Source organism: Artibeus jamaicensis, unplaced genomic scaffold, assembly GCF_021234435.1.
Source record: "Artibeus jamaicensis isolate MK-2021 breed Jamaican fruit bat unplaced genomic scaffold, CSHL_Jam_final contig_1998, whole genome shotgun sequence".
In the NCBI taxonomy this organism is placed as follows: Eukaryota; Metazoa; Chordata; class Mammalia; order Chiroptera; family Phyllostomidae; genus Artibeus; species Artibeus jamaicensis.
Genome location: NW_026521407.1, coordinates 11,378,517 through 11,397,391, shown reverse-complemented (window position 1 = coordinate 11,397,391; position 18,875 = coordinate 11,378,517). Strand labels below are relative to the sequence as shown.

At 36.9% G+C, this 18,875-nt stretch overlaps 1 protein-coding gene across 1 annotated transcript in view; it reads left to right on the top strand.

Moving 5' to 3' along the window:
- The window catches only part of APPBP2 (amyloid beta precursor protein binding protein 2), a 47,351-nt gene that overhangs the window by 18,109 nt on the left and 10,367 nt on the right, over window positions 1-18,875 (top strand). The window contains exons 3-10 of the mRNA XM_037163679.2: window positions 382-533; window positions 4,163-4,286; window positions 10,460-10,628; window positions 13,508-13,597; window positions 14,919-14,986; window positions 15,067-15,172; window positions 16,022-16,146; window positions 18,640-18,725. Of these exons, the coding sequence (XP_037019574.1) occupies window positions 382-533; window positions 4,163-4,286; window positions 10,460-10,628; window positions 13,508-13,597; window positions 14,919-14,986; window positions 15,067-15,172; window positions 16,022-16,146; window positions 18,640-18,725 (920 nt within the window). The remainder of the gene's footprint in view (window positions 1-381; window positions 534-4,162; window positions 4,287-10,459; window positions 10,629-13,507; window positions 13,598-14,918; window positions 14,987-15,066; window positions 15,173-16,021; window positions 16,147-18,639; window positions 18,726-18,875) is intronic.

Sequence of the window (18,875 nt, the reverse complement as noted above, 5' to 3'; positions counted from 1 at the left end):
TGACTTACTTTATTTAGCATGAAGTTCTCAAGATTCATCCATGTTGTTGCAAATGGCAGTATTTCATCTTTTCTTATCCGTGCCCATTTTTAAATTGGGTTATTATTATAAGACAATTTGGCTTTTAAAACTGATGTTAAAAGTTAGTTTTATTCTTTGTTGCCACAAATTTACACATACAGGATCACTGAGTGATCCACTGAGTAAAGATACTAGGCTAAATTATGAATTATGTTGGCCTCATAATTCATAAGGCAGAAGCTTTTTGTCTTATTCTATCTTGGAAAATAATGGTACTGTTATTTTAAAAAAGCAAGCTAGCACTTTCTAAAAGAACAAAACATATTGCCTTTATAAAATAACCTTTTCCTTCTCCTTCAGACATTTGCTTCATCATTGTTTCCAGGCTTTGATGGATCATGGTGTAAAAGTTGCTTCAGTCTTGGCCTATTCATTCAGTAGAAGGTGCTCTTATATTGCAGAATCAGATGCTGCAGTAAAGGAAAAAGCCATTCAAGTTGGCTTTGTTTTAGGTAAGTAATGGTACAGTAGAGGAGTGTTTTGTCCTGTGACATGCATGATTCAGAATTAAACTTTTTAACAATCCAGGATTTTCCCAGGACATTCCCACAGTCTGCTTAAGGAGGTTGTGAGAAAAATGTCAGAAAAAAACTTGTGTGATTTATTGAACATTAACTTTTGTGGCACTTAAGTGCTATCTTTCTAAATTTTTCTGACATTTCAGTCATGTGTTGGCATTAAGATTATTTGAAAAATGAGGGGGAAAAACTAAAAAATGTTAAGTAACTTGTTCAAGTCACATAGGCAGTAGTAGAGCTAAGTTTAGAATCTTGTGTCTATATGATTTCAAGCCACATTTCTTTCTACCATGTCATGCTGCCACCAGCCTCTTTCACCAGCTTTATGCTAGTATATGGGACTTAATTCTTTTGTGGTTTCAGTTTTTCCATCTCTAAAATGAGAGTAATTCTGAAAATTTTCATGAAATTATTCATGAATATTATGAAAATACTGACAACATAAGTGGAAAAGGATTTTGAGGTTTTATATACTGTCTGTATAGAATAATACCATTTAGTGTTGAATAACCTTTTATATGGCTTTCAGGAAATCTATAAATAAATGTTTCAGACAGTTTATTAAAGTCATTGCTTTTTTTTTTGCTTTCTTTTTAAACATTTTTGTTTTGAAATGATTGTAGGTTTGACATACAATATCAAAATCAGGAAGTTGACACTAGTACTGTTAACTAGACCTTATTGAATTTTTACTGCTTTTTTTCTATCACGTGTATGCACATGTGTGTTTCTGTGCAATTGCTTGAAGGTGAAGATTCATATAACTGTCATTAACATCAAAATACAGGGCTGTTCCATCACCAAGACTACCTTTCATTTTTAACTTCTCACATTAATGTGTGTGTGTGCATTTTCTCTCTCTCGCTCTCACACACACACACACACACACACGTGCGCATATACTCTCTTTGCCAGCAAGTTTTCACGGTCATTTCCTCCAGTCTTAATAATTCTTTGTAGTGGTCATAGACAGTTTGCTGGAGGAACTTTAAGGCATTGTTTTCTGAAAATAACCCTCAGCATTTATTCTTCAATAGTCCCATGTAATTTAAATTACAACAAAGAATTATGGAATTAATGACCAAAGAATGTCTCTACCAGGAGAGTGTTTGTGATCTTGGTAAATGTTAGGCTGACATTCCTTTAGTCTTAGATGGTCGTATGAAAATCTGTGGGTGAAATTTAGTGTAAAGGAATGTGAAAGTGAGCATTAAGGTGTTCACTAAGGTCCTCTTACTTCTACAAACACAACAATCAGGCCATTGAAATGAGCCAGGTTGAAGAAATGTCTTGGAGAAGAACCAAGTCCTAGAAGAGTCAGTTATAAGTCTTAATGTTAAAATTGCCAAAACGGTGCAAAAACTTCATACCAGCAGTAGATGGTGATGGAGATAATTTTTAAAATAATGGCCTTATTGAGATATAATTCACATACCATGCATTTCACCTGTTTAAAGTATCCTATTCAAAGACTTTTAGCCCTGGCTGGTATAGCTCAGTGGATTGAGTGTGGGCTGTGAACCAAAGGGTCGCCAGTTCGATTCCTAGTCGGGGCACATGCCTGGGTTGTGGGCCAGGTCCCCAGTACAGCGTGCTTGGGAGGCAACCACATATTGATATTTCTCTCCTCTTCCCCTCTCTCTAAAAATGAATAAATAAAAATTAAAAATTTTTTTTCATATATTCACAGAGTTGTGAGAAACATTACCACAGTAAGTTTTAGAAACATCATCACCCCCCATAAACCCATGCCCATTTGCAGTCATTCTTCATTTCCTTCCAACACCTCTAGCCCTGTCTCTATAGACTATATTTACCTGTTCTAGATGTTTTATATAAATGGACTCATATTTTTTCATGATTTTTGTGGGGGAAAAAACCATGGCTGGTTTCATTTAGCATGTTTTCAAGGTCCATCCATGTTGTATAGAGAGAATTTAATGTAAAGAGTTTTAGTGTATGTGCTGTCGAAGCGAGCAGTAATGTAAAGAATTTTAGAACAGCTATTAGAGAACTCAAAAAGACAAAAAGGGAACACTTGGATATTATGGACACAACTGCAGGAATTAACTACCATCCCTCGGACTTAGGAAACTAAGGGATGGTATTGGAATTAAAGTTTAGAAGCTTGATGAGGTGCCCCACAGAGTCGGGATACTGCTAGGCCACAGGGCCCCGTGGGTCTAGAACTTAGACCTCTAGGGGGACACATAGATGGCTAGTATCTCTGATCTGAGGGCTGTGAATCTAGTTCTGCAAGTATTAGAAAACTATAGCTGCAGTAGGCTTACTGGAATGAATTGTCACTGCCAGAGTAAAGAGCATTACCCTGGGGGCTTTGCTGTCAGCAAGAGTCTTGCTGACAGAAACTGGAAGCAAACGGAAAGGAGTGTCTCTTGTTCCTCCCCTCCCAGTCTAGTGCCTGTTTTTGGCAGAAACTACAGGGAGCCAGCTGGCAAAGGAGAAATATGTTTGCAGAGTCCTAGCTCCCCAGTGTTACAAAACAGAGTCTAAAAGGGTTGATTCAAAGCTGAGAGACAATAGCCTGATAACCAGCACAACACATAATATATTAGGATGGTGAGTAGAAGGCTGCTTAGTATGAATATGTATAATAACCATATTATTCAGTCCTTTGGTGAGGGCCCTAAAATGTTCTAAAGCATACTTCTCTACAGTTAAAATGATATTTGGTTGGCCCTGGCTGGTGTAGCTCAGTGGATTGAGCACTGTGAACCGAAAGGTCACTGGTTTCCTTCCCTGTAAAGGCGCATGTCTGGGTTGTGGGCCAGGTCCCCAGTTGGGAGTTTGTGAGAGGCAACCGATTGATGTTTCTCTCCCTCTGTCCCTCCCCCTCTCTCTGAAAATAAATAAAATATTTTAAAAAATGATATTTGTTTGATTACATGTAGCTTTAAAGTAAAAAACATGGATATAAGCAAAATATATTCTCGACTCACACTATTGATATTGTTAAGACCATTGACACTATTTAAAATACAATGGAATTAAAAAATAAAAATATATGAGGGGCTAAAAAATGGACAATATTCTAAGTCAGTGATGCCCAGGGCTAGTTGACAATCAGTAATTAATTACTTGCTAAAAAAATGATTTGAGCAAGTATCACCATCTCTTGTGTTTCTCAATGATGTGCTTACTCCTATACTAAGAAGATTAAGTTTAATTCAGGTTCTTTTATCTCCTTTGGGATTGGGTATGGAGAGATTGGAAAGTTATGTTTAGCCTAAAAAATGAAAATATCAGAATTATTAGAATATAGTAGCTAATTAACTGAAAAATGTCAATTCTTTAGGCTGTGGCGTATTTGTAGAGGGATAATATTCTTGACTCCTTATTCAAAGTCTCAATTTTTATCTACTCCCTTTAGTTTGAAAAATTTTTTTCTTATGTCACAGTTTTTATTTTTGTTTTGGGCTAAACATGGAACTTTAATATTATGGGGTTTTCCATTTTAGATAATATTTATTATAAACATGTCATTGCAGCTTTCAAATGATTTATTAAATTATCTAAAGTTACTGGTTTTTCTTGTCTTTTAGGTGGCTTTCTTTCCGACGCAGGCTGGTACAGTGATGCTGAAAAGGTTTTTCTGTCCTGCCTTCAGCTGTGTACTCTACACGATGAGATGCTTCATTGGTTTCGTGCAGTAGAATGTTGTGTGAGGTAAGTTGGAACAGATTCTACCATTACATGCTGTAGTGGTAAATGGCTTTTATGGTTTTAACTCTTTTAAGCATAGATCAACATTTGAATCAGCCTCTGAGGTGATGTTTATATATCAGAGTTTCACTATTCTGGCCTCCTGTCTCTCATCCCCCAAAGAGAGTTAACTTGCTATAGTTGGCTTAGATTTGAGTATTATGAACCAGACTGTATATTTATAGTTTTGCTTTGTCAGAGAATTTGCTTGTTAATTTATTCAACAGATATTTCTTAGTGCCTAGTGCATACATACCAGGAACCATGGTTAGACATTGGATGCTAGGAGAAAAAATACACTTTTCTCTTGGGTGTTACTATTTTTCTAACCCCTGCTCTGTATATACTTCTAAAATCTTGTATAACAAGATTAGTATTTTACTTACAAATGTTTTCTTCAAAAATAGTATTTTTTAACAGAAGTACTTAAAGGAAAGGCAAGCAAATCTAGAAGTACAGTACCTTTACTCTTACTGTCCTTATTTTTTCTGCACATGTAACACTTAGTTTTAGCTATTTTCATACAGGTTTTCTCTCTGTTTCTCAATTTCATTTGACTTTTTCTTTTTCCTTTTTTAAAGAGTTTACTTATTTTATTTTTAGACTGGGAAAGAGGGAGAGAAACATCAATGTGTAGGCGCCTCTTGCACACCCCTCTTGCACACTCCAGCTGGGGACCCAGCTGCAGCCCAGGCATGTGCCCTGACTAGGAACCAAACCGGCAACCCTTTGGTTCACAGGCTGGCACTCAATCCACTGAGCCAGATCAGCAAGGCTGATTTCACTTTTCTTTTTCTTTAAATATATTTTATTGATTATGCCATTACAGCTGTCCCATTTCCCCCCTTCATTCCCCTCCACCCTGCATACCCCCTCCCCCACCATTCCCCCCTTTTAGTTTATGTCCATGTGTCACAAGTTTTTTAGATTCTATATTTCCCATACTGTTCTTGCCCTCCCCCTGTCTATTTTCTACCTACCATTTATGCTACTTATTCTCTGTACCTTCTCCTCTTCCCACTCCCCTGTTGCTAACCCTCCACATGATCTTCATTTCTATGGTTCACTTCTGATCTAGCTATCCTATTAATCTGCTTTTGTTTTAGGTGTGGTTGTTAATAACTGTGAATTTGCTGTCCTTTTACTGTTCATATTTTTTATCTTCTTTTTCTTAGATAAGTCCCTTTAACATTTCACATAATAAGGGCTTGGTGATGATGAATTCCTTGAACTTGACCTTATCTGAGAAGCACTTTATCTGCCCTTCCATTCTAAATGAAAGCTTTGCTGGATAGAGCAATCTTGGATGTAGGTCTTTGGATTTCATGACTTGGAATACTTCTTTCCAGCTTAATACTTCTTTTTAGCCCCTTCTTGCCTGTAAGGCCTCTTTTGAGAAACCTGCTGACAGTCTGATGGGAACTCTTTTGTAGGTGACTGTCCCCTTATCTCTTGCTCCTTCTAGAATTGTCTCCATTTTAATATTGGATAATGCAATTATGATGTGCCTCGGTGTATTTCTCCTTGGGTTCACTTTCTTTGGGACTGTCTGGGCTTCTTGGACTTCATGGATATCTATTGCCTTTGCCAGGTTGGGAAAGTTCTCCTTTGTTATTTGTTCAAATAAGTTTTCCACTTGTCACTCTTCCTCTTCCCCTTCTGGTACCCCTATAATTTGGCTGTTGTAACGTTTGAAGATATCCTGGAGGTTCCTAAGCCTCTCCTCACTTTTTTGAATTCTTGTTTCTTCATCCTTTTCTCTTGGTCATTTTTTTCTTCCTTCTGGTCCACTCCCTTGATTCGAGTCCCAGTTTCCTTTCCATCACTATTGGTTTCCTGTGCATTTCCCATCATTTCAATTAGTTTAGCCTTCATTTGTTCCTCTAATTTGTGACTAAAATCAACCAGTTCTGTGAGCATCTTGTACACGAGTGTTTTGAACTGTGCATCTGATAGGTTGGCTATCTCTTGGTCGCTTAGAACTATTGGCTCTTGGGGCTTTGAGCTGTTCTTCTTGAGCCATAATGTTTTGGTGTGTTTGTGCCTGAGGGGCGGAGCCTTGGGTGTTCACCAGGGCCGGGTGACCCAGGTCGCTGGTTTGTGATGCTGTATGTGGGGGCGGGGTCGGAGAGGGGCAGTGGCATTTGTTGGGCTCTCTCTCAGATTTCAGTCCCTACTGCTGCTTCCCTCAAGCAAACTGGGCCCCCCTGAGCCAGCTCCCTGGTGTGTGGGCCTGTGCACCCTCCAGGACCCTGTGGGTCTCTCCAACAAACTCTCTGTGAGCCTGGGAGCATCTCCCGCACCTCAACCCTGAAGGTTTTTCCAGTGATGCTTTTAGGCTTTAATTCCCGTCGCTGGGGTCCTAGCCTGCATGGTCTGTCTCACTGCTTGCTCCTTTGCCTGGTTTATCTGAGTGTGAATGTGTGACTGAGGTTAGCCATCCTCCTTGTGCTCCCCCTGGGTCTGCCCGTTGCCACCCCACACCTGAGATCTGCCAACAACCGCCACCTGTGCACCTGGGTGGGTCAGGTCTGGCCACTTTTTCTTGTGCGACCCCTCTCTGCTAGCTGCTGACTCCACCCGCCCCTCTTACTGCCCTAGCTGAATGGTCCGTTGTTGTCAGACTTCTGTACAGTTCAATTTTGTCTGTTTTGGCTGCATTTTTGTTACTAAAACTTTGTTGTCTTTAAACTTGATTGTGCAAGGAGGTACAGTGTTTCCACCTACACCTCCATCTTGGCCTGAAGTCTCTGACTTTTCTTAAAAAGAATTTTTTAAAAAATGCAACTAAAGTGTAATCAAAATAAAGTTTTAAAAATTCATAGACATTTTTCTTTCTAAGTTACCCTAAAGTCTGGTCAACTTACTGAATATTTCCTATTCATCTATTTTTATTGAATATCCAATAATTTTATTGATGCCTTAGAGATGAGGTATCTTAGAGCTTGTTGATCTGTCCTAACATATATCTCCCCACTAGAATGAAGCTTTTTATGATTATGGCTTCTTTTCTGTCTTGTTTACCACTATTTCCCTTGCCTCTGGAAAAATGATTAGTATGTAATTGTTGCTCCTTCAGAACCTGTGAGAATCTCAAAACTTTATGATTTGATCTACCATATTTTTCTTTTTAAAACATTTTCATTGTACTTTTTTTCTCTTACCATTTATTTATTTATTTATTATTGATTGATTGATTATGCCATTACAGTTGTTCTATTCCCCCCTTCATTCCCCTCCACCTTACCCCCCCGTCCCCACCATTACCCTCCCCTTTAGTTTATGACCATGTGTCTCAAGTTCTTTAGATTCTATATTTCCCATACTATTCTTGCCCCCCATCTATTTTCTACCTACTGTCTATGCTACTTATTTTCTGTACCTTCTCCCCCCTTCTCCTCCCACTCCCCTGTTGCTAACCCTCCTTGAGATCTTCATTTCTCTGTTTCCAATCCTGATCTAGCTGTCCTTTTAGTTTGCTTTTGTTTTAGGTGTGGTTGTTAATAACTGAGTTTGCTGTCCTTTCACTGTTCATGTTTTTTTAACTTCTTTTTCTTAGGTAAGTTCCTTTAACATTTCATATAATAAGGGCTTGGTGATGATGAACTCCTTGAATTTGATCTTATCTGAGAAGCACTTTATCTGCCCTTCCATTCTCAATGAAAGTTTTGCTGGATAGAGCAATCTTGGTTGTAGGTCTTTAGATTTCATGACTTGGAATACCTCTTTCCAGCCCCTTCTTGCCTGTAAGGTCTCTTTTGAGAAATCAGCTGACAGTCTGATGGGAACTCCTTTGTAGGTGATTGTCCCCTTATCTCTTGCTGCTTCTAGGATTCTCTCCTTCATTTTAATCTTGGCTAATGTAATGATGATGTGCCTTGGTGTGTTCCTTCTTGGGTCCAACTTCTTTGGGACTGTCTGAGCTTCCTGGATTTCCTGGAAGTCTATTTCCTTTGCCAGATTGGGGAAATTCTCCTTTATTATTTGTTCAAATAAGTTTTCCACTGGTGGCTGTTCCTTTCCCCCTTCTGGTACCCCTATAATTCAGATGTTGGAGCGTTTAAAGATGTCCTGGAAGTTCCTAAGACTCTCCTCATTTTTTTGAGTTCTTGCTTCTTGACTCTTTTCTGTTTGGCCATTATTTGCTTTCTTCTGGTCCACTCCATTGATTTGAGTCCCAGTTTCCTTTTCATTGCTATTGGTGTCCTATGCAATTCCATTCATTTCAATTAGTTTTGCCTTCATATGTTTGTCTAATTTGTGGCTATAATCAACCAGTTCTGTGAGGATCCTGATCACCAGTGTTTTAAACTGTGCGTCTGAGAGTTTTGCTATTTCTTCATCGCTTAGATTTATAGGCTCTGGGGCTTTGAGATCTTCTTGAGCCATTTTTGTTCTGTTTGCGCCCATTAAGTATAAGGAGCGGAGCCTTGGACTCCTAGGTCGCTGGGTTGTGAACCTGTATGTGGGGGGGCAGTCAGAGTGGGGAAATGGCGGCCTCCTCTGCTGTTTTGCGCAGCTGGGTGAGGAGCAGAGCCTTAGGTGGTTCACCAGGGCCGGGCCACTCAGAGTCGCTGGGTTATGATGCTGTATGTGGAGGTGGGGTCAGAGCAGGGAAATGGCAGCGCCCTCCGCTTCCGGTAGCCATGGGACCCACTGGGTCCCAGTCCAATCGCCCACTCCCTCGCTTGTCTGTCCATGCACGAATGCGCGACCACAGTCAACCCGCAGCCCTGCTCCCTGGCTGGTTCCCCGCGGTCGCTGGGTCTCTTATTAGGTCCAACCCTGTGCCTGGATTCTGCGCGCCTGAGTCAGTCTGACCGAGTTTTCCTGTGCTACTCCGCTCTGCCAGCTGCTGGTTTCGCCCCTTACCGATCAGGCTGAAGAATTTGTTAACAGACTTCCAAAAAGTTCAGTTTTCTGAGTTCTGGCTGTGTTTTCTGTTGCTAATATTTAGTTGTCTCTAAACTTGGTTGTATGAGAAAGCACAGCGTCTCCGCCTATGCCTCCATCTTGGAGGAAGTCTCCTCTTACCATTTATATATTTTTTTATTTACTGCAATCTTTTACTGGATTTCAGTTCTATTTTCCTGTGTTTGGTTTTTATTGTGGTGGAAGTCATTGCCAACTTTGGTCATAAGATCAGCAGTTTGACAGTCGAAATGACATTGCCCCTCTATTATGTATGAGTGTACTTACTTTAGCACGAAATTTTTCTATATATCAGGACATACATTTTTTTTCTATTTTTATGCTTCTGCTTAAACATATAAATTTAATAATCCATTATTCAAGAGTAGCCTGGTAAGTTTTAAGTTGGAATTTGTTATTATGAATGAAATATGCTCCATTCAGAATTTTTGATTGGGCCTTAGTATATTATTTTGTTTGGGTGTTCTAGTCTTTTTCAGAAGTAGATAACTGTATGGTGAGTTGGGAGAATGCGCACTGACATGGTGTGACACTTAATACTTTATTGAATAGTTCTTGTTCGTTTGAAGTGACTTATTTTCTGACAGTACAGAGGATTAATAGAATTAAAGATTGTTAAAATGTTTCTTTTTCTTAATATATAATTTTTATTATGTTTTTTCCATTACCATTTAGTCCCCTTATACCCCCCTCCCCCATCAGTCACCACTGTGTTGTCCAAATCCATGAGTCCTTTTAGAATGCTTTTTAATCCTGGGTCATTGATCTATTAATATAAGTATCTGGGTTTTTAGTACTCCTACAGAATACTTTCTAACCTTTTTATACTTGGGTGCTTTGTTTTGTCTTTTATTTTCTTCACTGTCTTCCAAATTTTTTATGAGATTATATTACTTTTAGATTTAGAAGACTGAGTTAAGTATTAGATGTAGTAGCTACATGTAGTACAGGCTCAGTGCACAAAGTAGACAGAATATTTAAAGAAGGTAAGATATCAAAGTTGGATGGGATTAATCATGAATAGCTTTCTGGAAAGAGCATATACTTCATGTGCATTTGGCCCAGACAGCTGTTTTCCAGTGCTGCCTTATTTCTTATATCTAGTTACTTTAACTCATCTGTGTGCTGCCTAATCTGTAAGAGGTTATCAGGTCAGCCGTATTGGAAACATCAAAAATAGAGTAATGTTATTTGTGCTTTTGTAGGTTACTTCATGTGCGAAATGGAAACTGCAAATACCATTTGGGTGAGGAAACATTTAAGTTAGCTCAGACATATATGGATAAACTCTCAAAACATGGCCAGCAAGCAAACAAAGCGGCGCTCTATGGAGAATTGTGTGCACTCCTGTTTGCAAAAAGTCACTATGATGAGGTGAGTATTTTGAAGTGCATTTCATTGTGACCAGTGAGTATTCATAAAACACAGGATAAATCATAACCCTCCTATTTGTCTTAATAGATCTCCTTTTCATTTGTTAGGTTTACTTAAAGCAGTACACATTTGAATTGAATATTTAAAATCAGGCAAAGATGTATTCTGTGACATGGAGTTTAAACTATGCATGTAAGATTTAGGCCCTGTTTGGTTTTTGTTTCTTATTTGACCAAGTGTATTTCTACCTAAATTATTTTGATGGACATGGTCTGCTAAATAAACCTTTAGTAGATACTTTTTATTGGATATGTAGCTCTGGATGAACTCTCATAATTTGAAAACATTCAGTTCAAGGGGAAGCTAGATTTTATTTATACTTTATTATATTGTTTTTCTCCATATTCTTCCTTATGGGAAAGATAGCTTTACTCCTGGCTTTATACTGCTAAATTAATGCTTCATGAATGAGTACATAGTTGAGAAATGATTTATGTATTTACTTGATTGCTTTATTTATGGAAGAATATCATAATTATTTTATGCTTTCAGCTAGCTGTCATTTAGCTTTCATATTTTAAAATTATTCCTATCTTTATTTTTGTCCCATTAATTTAAATATATATTTCATATTTAAAGAAAAGGTTCAACTACAAATGAAACTAGACAATTGTAAAATAATTATAAAGTGATACTATGCAACTCCGATGCTCATCTTGCTTTTAGTATCTATATGAGAAGGCACTCAACTTATCTATAAAAATTTAAAATCCTTATTAGCATGCCTGCAGTTTTTCAGGTGGTTTATGTATGTTCTTCTAATTATTTTTTATGCTGAATTTCTATAACTACTGAGTCAGTGTTGATGGACTGTTATGCTGTCCCTTATGTACAGTGTCTGTTCCATAGCTTACCAACCCAGGTATAGAACTTATTTAACCCCTTTCTGTGATTTTCATACACCAAAAACAAAGAACTCCATTCACAGACGGCCTTTGTGTGAATAGCCTAATTTACTAGAAATGAGAATGAGGAGTAATGGTTTGAGTAATAGAAATATCTATCTCAAAAGCTCTTCAGGTGCCCCACTGTCTTTGTGTGTCTTACATAGGAACTCAGCCATCTCTCGTGCTTCTTGCATTTCTTCCCATCCTTATTTTTCATACTGCCCTTTAGAACTCTGCACTCTTCTTTCTGTTAAATAGAGTGATTCAAATCTTGCCTTTCTTTACTCCTATACTTAGCTCCAGGCCTGTCTTAATATAGCCAGACCCACCAGTGTGTTTAGTGGAACAGAGTGACTTTTATTTACCAATTTTCACTTTCTTTATTAGGGAGAGAATTTCCTTCTTTCAACGTTTGCATTGGGGTTTACACTGTGCTCATGGTCTTTGCAACTCTCAGCATGTTCATGAGGAATGTTTATAGTTGTTTCTTGCATAATTTTCATAGTTCATTCTTTTAAAGATAGATAAATTGTCAGTTATAGTCATACGAAAGTACACAAATCTTGAGGATATAGTTTGGTGAATTATCAGCATGTTCTGATATTAGTTAGGGCAGGTTAGGGTAGGCCAGGCTCTGCTGAAGTAATATCAACCCCAAAATGGTAGTGGCTTGAAACAGGGAAAGTTTGTTTTATGCTCATGCTACTGCCTGTCTTGGGGATCTCTGTGGTTCTGCTTTATATCTACACTTTGCTCAAAACCCCATGTGGTAAAGCAGTTTCTATCTAGAACATCAGAGTTGGTTCTTTCTAGAACCAGCCTTGTCACAGAGGCAAAAAAAAAAAAAAAAAATCATCGAGGATATACTACTGGCTCTTACAGATTTCTCCCAGAAATGGCACATTTCACTTCTGCTCATATTTTAAATGGCCAAAGGAAATCACATGACCACTTTTTAATGTGGAAGGGAAGTATTATATATCCTTCCCCAATGAGAGGCAGTAAATATTTTAAATTAGTCTTAGAGTCTACCACACTTACAAAGTTTTTACTTCATTGTTCTGGAACAGAGTCCGCTTATATACTATCTTATAAGCAAACCAGTTTTTTTGGTTTTTTGGCCTAAGTTACATATATTTTATTTTCATCAAAACTGCTTCTGAATAGATGGAATTGCTTCTTTCTTCAGAAGAGAAAAAAGCTTGCAAAAGAAAATAAATGTTTCCTTTGTAATGCTTTATAATTTGTCTCCCCCCATTCCTTGTGATATCTTCACTATATTTTTTGTTTCTTTGAAGCTTTCTTACTATCCAAAGTAATTTATTTTACGTTTTTCCCCTTTTCCCCACTAAATACTAGGAGAGAAGGATCATTTTATGTTTTGTTCTCCACTAGACACCTGGATGCTAACACACTGCCTGGCACTTAACCTCTCTGCACCTCAGTTTTCTGTAGTAATATCTTTCACAGGGCTGTTGTGTCCATTAAATTTGTTGATGCACATGAAGTGCTTGGAACACTAGCTGGCACAAAGGAGTTACTCAACTAAACAGGCACTTAAGATATAAAATAGTAAGCATTACAGTAGGGAAGGAAAGCACAGGAAAACTAGTCTAGGACTGAAACCTGAGAGACAAGTTTGATGGGTTAAGAGGTTGGAGGAAGGAGGAATGTATTCTAATGCAGAGGGAATAGGGTGTACAAAGACTTCTGGGCAAGAGAGGTTTCTTGACTATGTGTCATATAGCCAAAGAAAAATGGAACATACTTTCTAGTAAACTTAGCCTTAGAAAATTTTCATTGTAAATATTTTTTTTGTGTTTTTGTTCAGATACTTGAAAGCTTGCAGGAAAAATTCACAGTTATTTCATTAGACATTATCATTTTGATTTATCACAGTTTTTGCTCTTCTATATATGTATATATTTTTAGGCATATAAATGGTGCATTGAGGCCATGAAAGAAATCACAGCAGGCTTACCAGTCAAAGTTGTGGTTGATGTTTTAAGACAAGCTTCAAAGGTGAGTATAATGTTAAAATCATTATATTATATTATGTATCAAGCTTTATATTTGTTTTAATTAACCTGTCATTCAACAAGTTAGGTATTGTATACTCCATGGACTTGAAAGGTCTGTTTTCTAAGTCTCTGTTTTCAGTTTTAAAAACCAGATTTCTGAAACTGTCACACATATGGACTTTAGCTAATTTTATTATACCCAGAAAACTCTTGAAAATTTTTATCATAATTCAGCTCTCTGAAGTACAGATGAAAATAGTATTGTGACGCTCTCCTGCCTGAGTTTGTTTTTGTTTTCCTTAAACTTTTACAACAACCTAAATTCCTTATGCCATAGTCATAAGGACTTTGGTCACTTTTCTCCTAAAAGATAGCCTCGTATTAAATCTTTTGGTCATAATATTGCAGTCTCACAGTATGACAGCTTTCTGGTGTGAGAGTATGACAGTATTGACCTGGTGGGCAATACTTTTTTTATTTGATGTTCCTGTAGTTTCTCTTTATTCTGTAAATAAATGCATTAAATCTTTGAGGCCAGTTAGTAATATTAAAAATTGCTGCTGTGGCGCACTGACTGAGGCTTTAAAAGCATTGATGTACATTTAGAGGTTTTTCAGTTTTGAATGGTTAGTTTTACTTATGGAAATTTCAATTAGAAGGAAGATTCTAAAATTATAGATATAGAAGAGCCTAAGATTTCTATGAAATTTATTTCACTAAGTCATTTCAGAGTGAATAAATAGCATATTCAGGTTATCAGATCTAGAAGAAGAATATTAAAGTTTTTAAGTAATTTAAAACATTGATACACATTTAATGTTAAGACAATTGAATATATGTGCAAGGTTTCTGTTTTTTTATGCAAATAATATTTAGGAACTACTGGCTATTCTCATGAGTCAAAATATTAAGAAGAAAACTCCAAATTCTGTGCATTTAAAAACTGTTCGTTGAGAATTACAAGATAGCTGTAAGCCACTCTAGAACTGGAATATAAATATAAGTGCCTTAGAAAATAACATGGTGGGTCCTCCCCCCACCATTGTATTTTAAAAATATGGAGGGATGTGAGTATACTAGCTTTGGAAGATTGTTATAACAAGTTTGTATTGGGCATGGCTGTCAAAATTGTAAGCTTTATAATTTTCCAGGATATGTATAGATCTATTTCTAATGGAACTTTCAAGTTGGAAGGAAATTACAAATATATCGCTTCTGCTTATGTTTGAAGATGCTTTTTCTCTTTTTGACCATTATAGCTCAAAATAAGCTATACTTATTTTAACACTGAGTTGTTTAATAATTTTTTACTTTATCTTTAGGCTTGTGTTGTAAAACGTGAATTTAAGAAGGCAGAACAGTTAATTAAGCATGCAGTGTATTTGGCACGGTAGGTGATTGTTATTAAAAATACCATTTCAAATTATCTGTCTCTACTTTATATCCTAATAGTTTTGTATCTTTTTATAGGGATCATTTTGGATCCAAACACCCAAAGTATTCTGATACACTGCTAGATTATGGGTTCTACTTACTCAATGTAGATAATATCTGTCAGTCTGTTGCAATATATCAGGTATGTTAATAGTTACACTTTTTTTCTTTCAACCTAAATTGTTTTCCTGATTTGTACTTGCTTGCAGTGTATAAACTACTCTCAAAAAATAACTTCTGCCTTGGCCGGGTTGCTCAGGTGGTCAGAGCATCACCCCAATATACCAAGGTTGTGGGTTCAATCTGTGGTCAGGGCACATACAAGAACCAAGTAGTGAATGCATAAAGAAGTGAAATAACAAATCAGTGTTTCTCTCTCACTCTCTTCCTCTCTGTCTAAAAATCATTAAAAAAAAAACTTTCTAAGCCCTTCCTCATACATGGCATACCATTATTTTAGATATTACTAAATAATATCTACAAAACTTAAAAGTTAAAGTTTTAAGAATTCAAGTAGATCATCCCGGAAAAGTTATTTATTTGTGGGCTCATAATCGAGAGTACTCTTCCATTTTCATTTGCCCAAATGGTGAGTTATCTTTATTGTTGATTTAGTGCAAGTCATTACAGCTGCGTTTATAATAGCAAGGAGGGTCAAAAGTAGTTATTTTAGGCCTTATCTTAGTCATTCTCAGGTAAATGATATGTTATGCCATAGCTTTGGACAAGATATCCTTGATTTTATAGTTCACTTCTGAAGAAGGACACAGAGAAAAACACTGTTGTGATTCTCAAGACATGTGAATGATTTTTATTATTAAGGCAGTGCCTTTTAAATCAAACTCAGTCTTCAGAAAATCAGGCCTTTTCTTCAGAACTGATGGGATTTAGTCTGTAGAATATATATTTAAATTACAAGGATGCTTAATTAAACTAGGTAGTGGTTTCTAAGGATTTACAGTATTATCATTTATATCAATGACTCTTTCAGGCAGCCCTTGACATTCGGCAGTCAGTATTTGGTGGCAAAAATATCCATGTAGCAACAGCTCATGAAGACTTGGCTTATTCTTCTTACGTTCACCAGTATAGCTCTGGAAAATTTGACAATGCATTGTAAGTTCCTTTTCAGTGATTGATTTAATGTTGTTGCTGTTGTTTTGTTTTGCTTTTCCTAATAAATTAGTATTTAATGTACATCAGGGATTAAATTTGTCTTCCTGGAGTGTTAACATAATGTCTAAAATATTTTTCACATTTTAAAAGCATAGCAATTTATAAGCTATTCATTTAGGGTTTATATGGTTTAATACTGACTTGTATATCTTCATACAAAATACAACTTTCCTTTTGAATATTTTCTTCAATAATTTTTCTTTGAGTAATACAGTAGTACTCTGGATAAATGACAGACGTAACCTAAAAACTTCTTGCTTCACAACACAGAGAAATACTGAATAAAACAATTATCTTTTAAAATGCATAACCAAACTTGCAAGAGAGGGAGGAAATCCCTAAGGGCTAATAAAGGATGAAATTCCAAACTGGTATAACTGCTCTGGGGTGGGAGGAAAGCTTACAAGTTTCTATAATGTTGGTTCAACAACAGTCCTGGGTTTGAGAGAGAAAAAGCATGTATCCCACAGGAAGTTGTGAGTTAGAACTGAAACCCTCACATGAAGTCAGGACCAAGGCTATACACCCTCAGGGAAAGGGTAACTAGGAAAAGAAGAACTGCCTACTGGCAAGAGAGATGACAGAGAAGCACCATAGATTCTTCATAGGGGAATTTGTAACTGCAGACTTGTAGCACTCTTGTGTTTGGCCATCATGCCTACAGGAACCCCTAAATTGAGAACAACAATGAAAAGTACTTTGAGACTACTAGTTTTCCTAGGATGCCTTTTAAGGGAAAATGTAAAACACTTGGAAAATAATTAACCTTAATCCAAACTGTGTAGACTTTCCATAAATCTAGCTCAACCAAAGATGAACTCACCATTTAAAAAAATTAAAAATAAGTCAGGAAACACTTCCTTATGCCTGAGAGTTGCAGGCACAATGAGCAGGATTGGTACCATAAGAATATCGATTAAGGGAACTTTTTGGTTGATACTGTAATAAAGTATTCTTAAGTGATTAAAGATACAGATGGGTTGGTAAACTGTGGCTTGTGGGCAAAATGAAGCTTTATTGGAATATAGCAATGCTCTTCTTCCCTTTGATCATGTATTGTCTAGCTGCTTTTACATTACACCAGTAGAGTCCAGTGGTTCGGACAGAGTGTATGGCCCACAACTGGAAAATATTCACTATCTGGCCCGTAACAGAAAACAGTTACTGATCCTGGTATAAAAGAAGGAGTCAGCAATATTTTGAAGGGAAAATGGAAAATAAAGAAAAAAAGGCAGATGGAAAAAATAAAACAGGTGATACATGCTGCAGAGTGGATGAGCCTTGAAAACATTGTGTTTAGTGAAAGAAGCCAGTCACAAAGGACGATATTTGTATGATTGTGTCTGCGTGGAACATCCAGAATAGGCAAATCCATAGAGACAGAAGGAAAGGGTGGTTGGCTGCCTAGGGCTGGGGAGTTGGAGGAAAATGTAGGGTGACTACTAATGGGCACAGGGTTTCTTTATTCGGATGATGAAAATACTCTGAAATGATCATGGTATGGATATACAACTATGAATATACTGAAAACCATTGGATTGTACATTTTAAATAGGTAAATTGTGTGGTATGAATTAACATCTTACTACAAGAGCTGTTCTAAAAATAAAATAGCTAGATTTAGAAAATAATAGTTGACATTAAAATTCAGTAGATAAGTTAAACAGATTAAACACAATTAGACAATTAGTGAATTAGAAGACATCTAATGTAATGAAAAAGTAATGATTACTTGGAAGACAGTGATAGAAGACTTAGTTTTTTTAAAGGAACTGGCAGATAAGACAAATGCCTTAACTTCTGTTTGGCGAGATAGGCCATAAACAAATAACCAATTATATCAGTTGAAGATGCACATTGGGGCAAAATTAAGTAAGCCAAGAGTTTAGAGTGTGGTGGTAGATTATTTAGGGACTTTTGTATTGGCTGGTCTAGAAAGGCTTCAGAGAGACAGTAAATCAAGTGTAAGAGTCCTGGAACATGATTTCCATATTCAGAAAACTGCTGGGCCTGTGTGACTGGAGGGGGACAAGAGGATTGTTTTTTTAAATGATAGTAGGTGAGATTAGAGAGATAGCCCAGTAAAAGGTCAGTTTGAGCCTCGTAGGCTGTAATAACTTCACAGTCTATTCTGAGGGAGATGGGAATCCATTGGATGCTTCAAGTTCAGCTCACAAGCAGAAGGAAATTTAAAAAACAAAAACTTGTCTTTTACCATAGATAGTTTTAGAAATTCTGTCAGCATTATAAAACACTGTAACTAAAAAAAAAACTGTCATAATGTATCTATATGTATTGCTCATTTCTGTCCAAATGGTGGGCCGAAGATTTAATTTTAATGACTCAGTGTTGAAGGGAGGGAGGTAAGAAGACCTGAGAAGGAAGAGTGGGGTTGGGGGGAGAAATGACAGAGTGTATCTATCTGTATTACAGATTTCATGCAGAAAGAGCTATTGGTATCATTACCCACATCCTACCTGAAGATCATCTTCTTTTGGCTTCTTCAAAGAGGGTGAAAGGTACCTTTTGTAATTTAGTCTCCAGTGTATATATGTCTATATATCTCTCTGTATATTTTTAGATTTCTTTAACTGTCCATTGTAATAGATGTCTAGTCTGTGATATTTTTTAGCTGATGATATATTGTATAAAATAGGAGTATTTGCTTA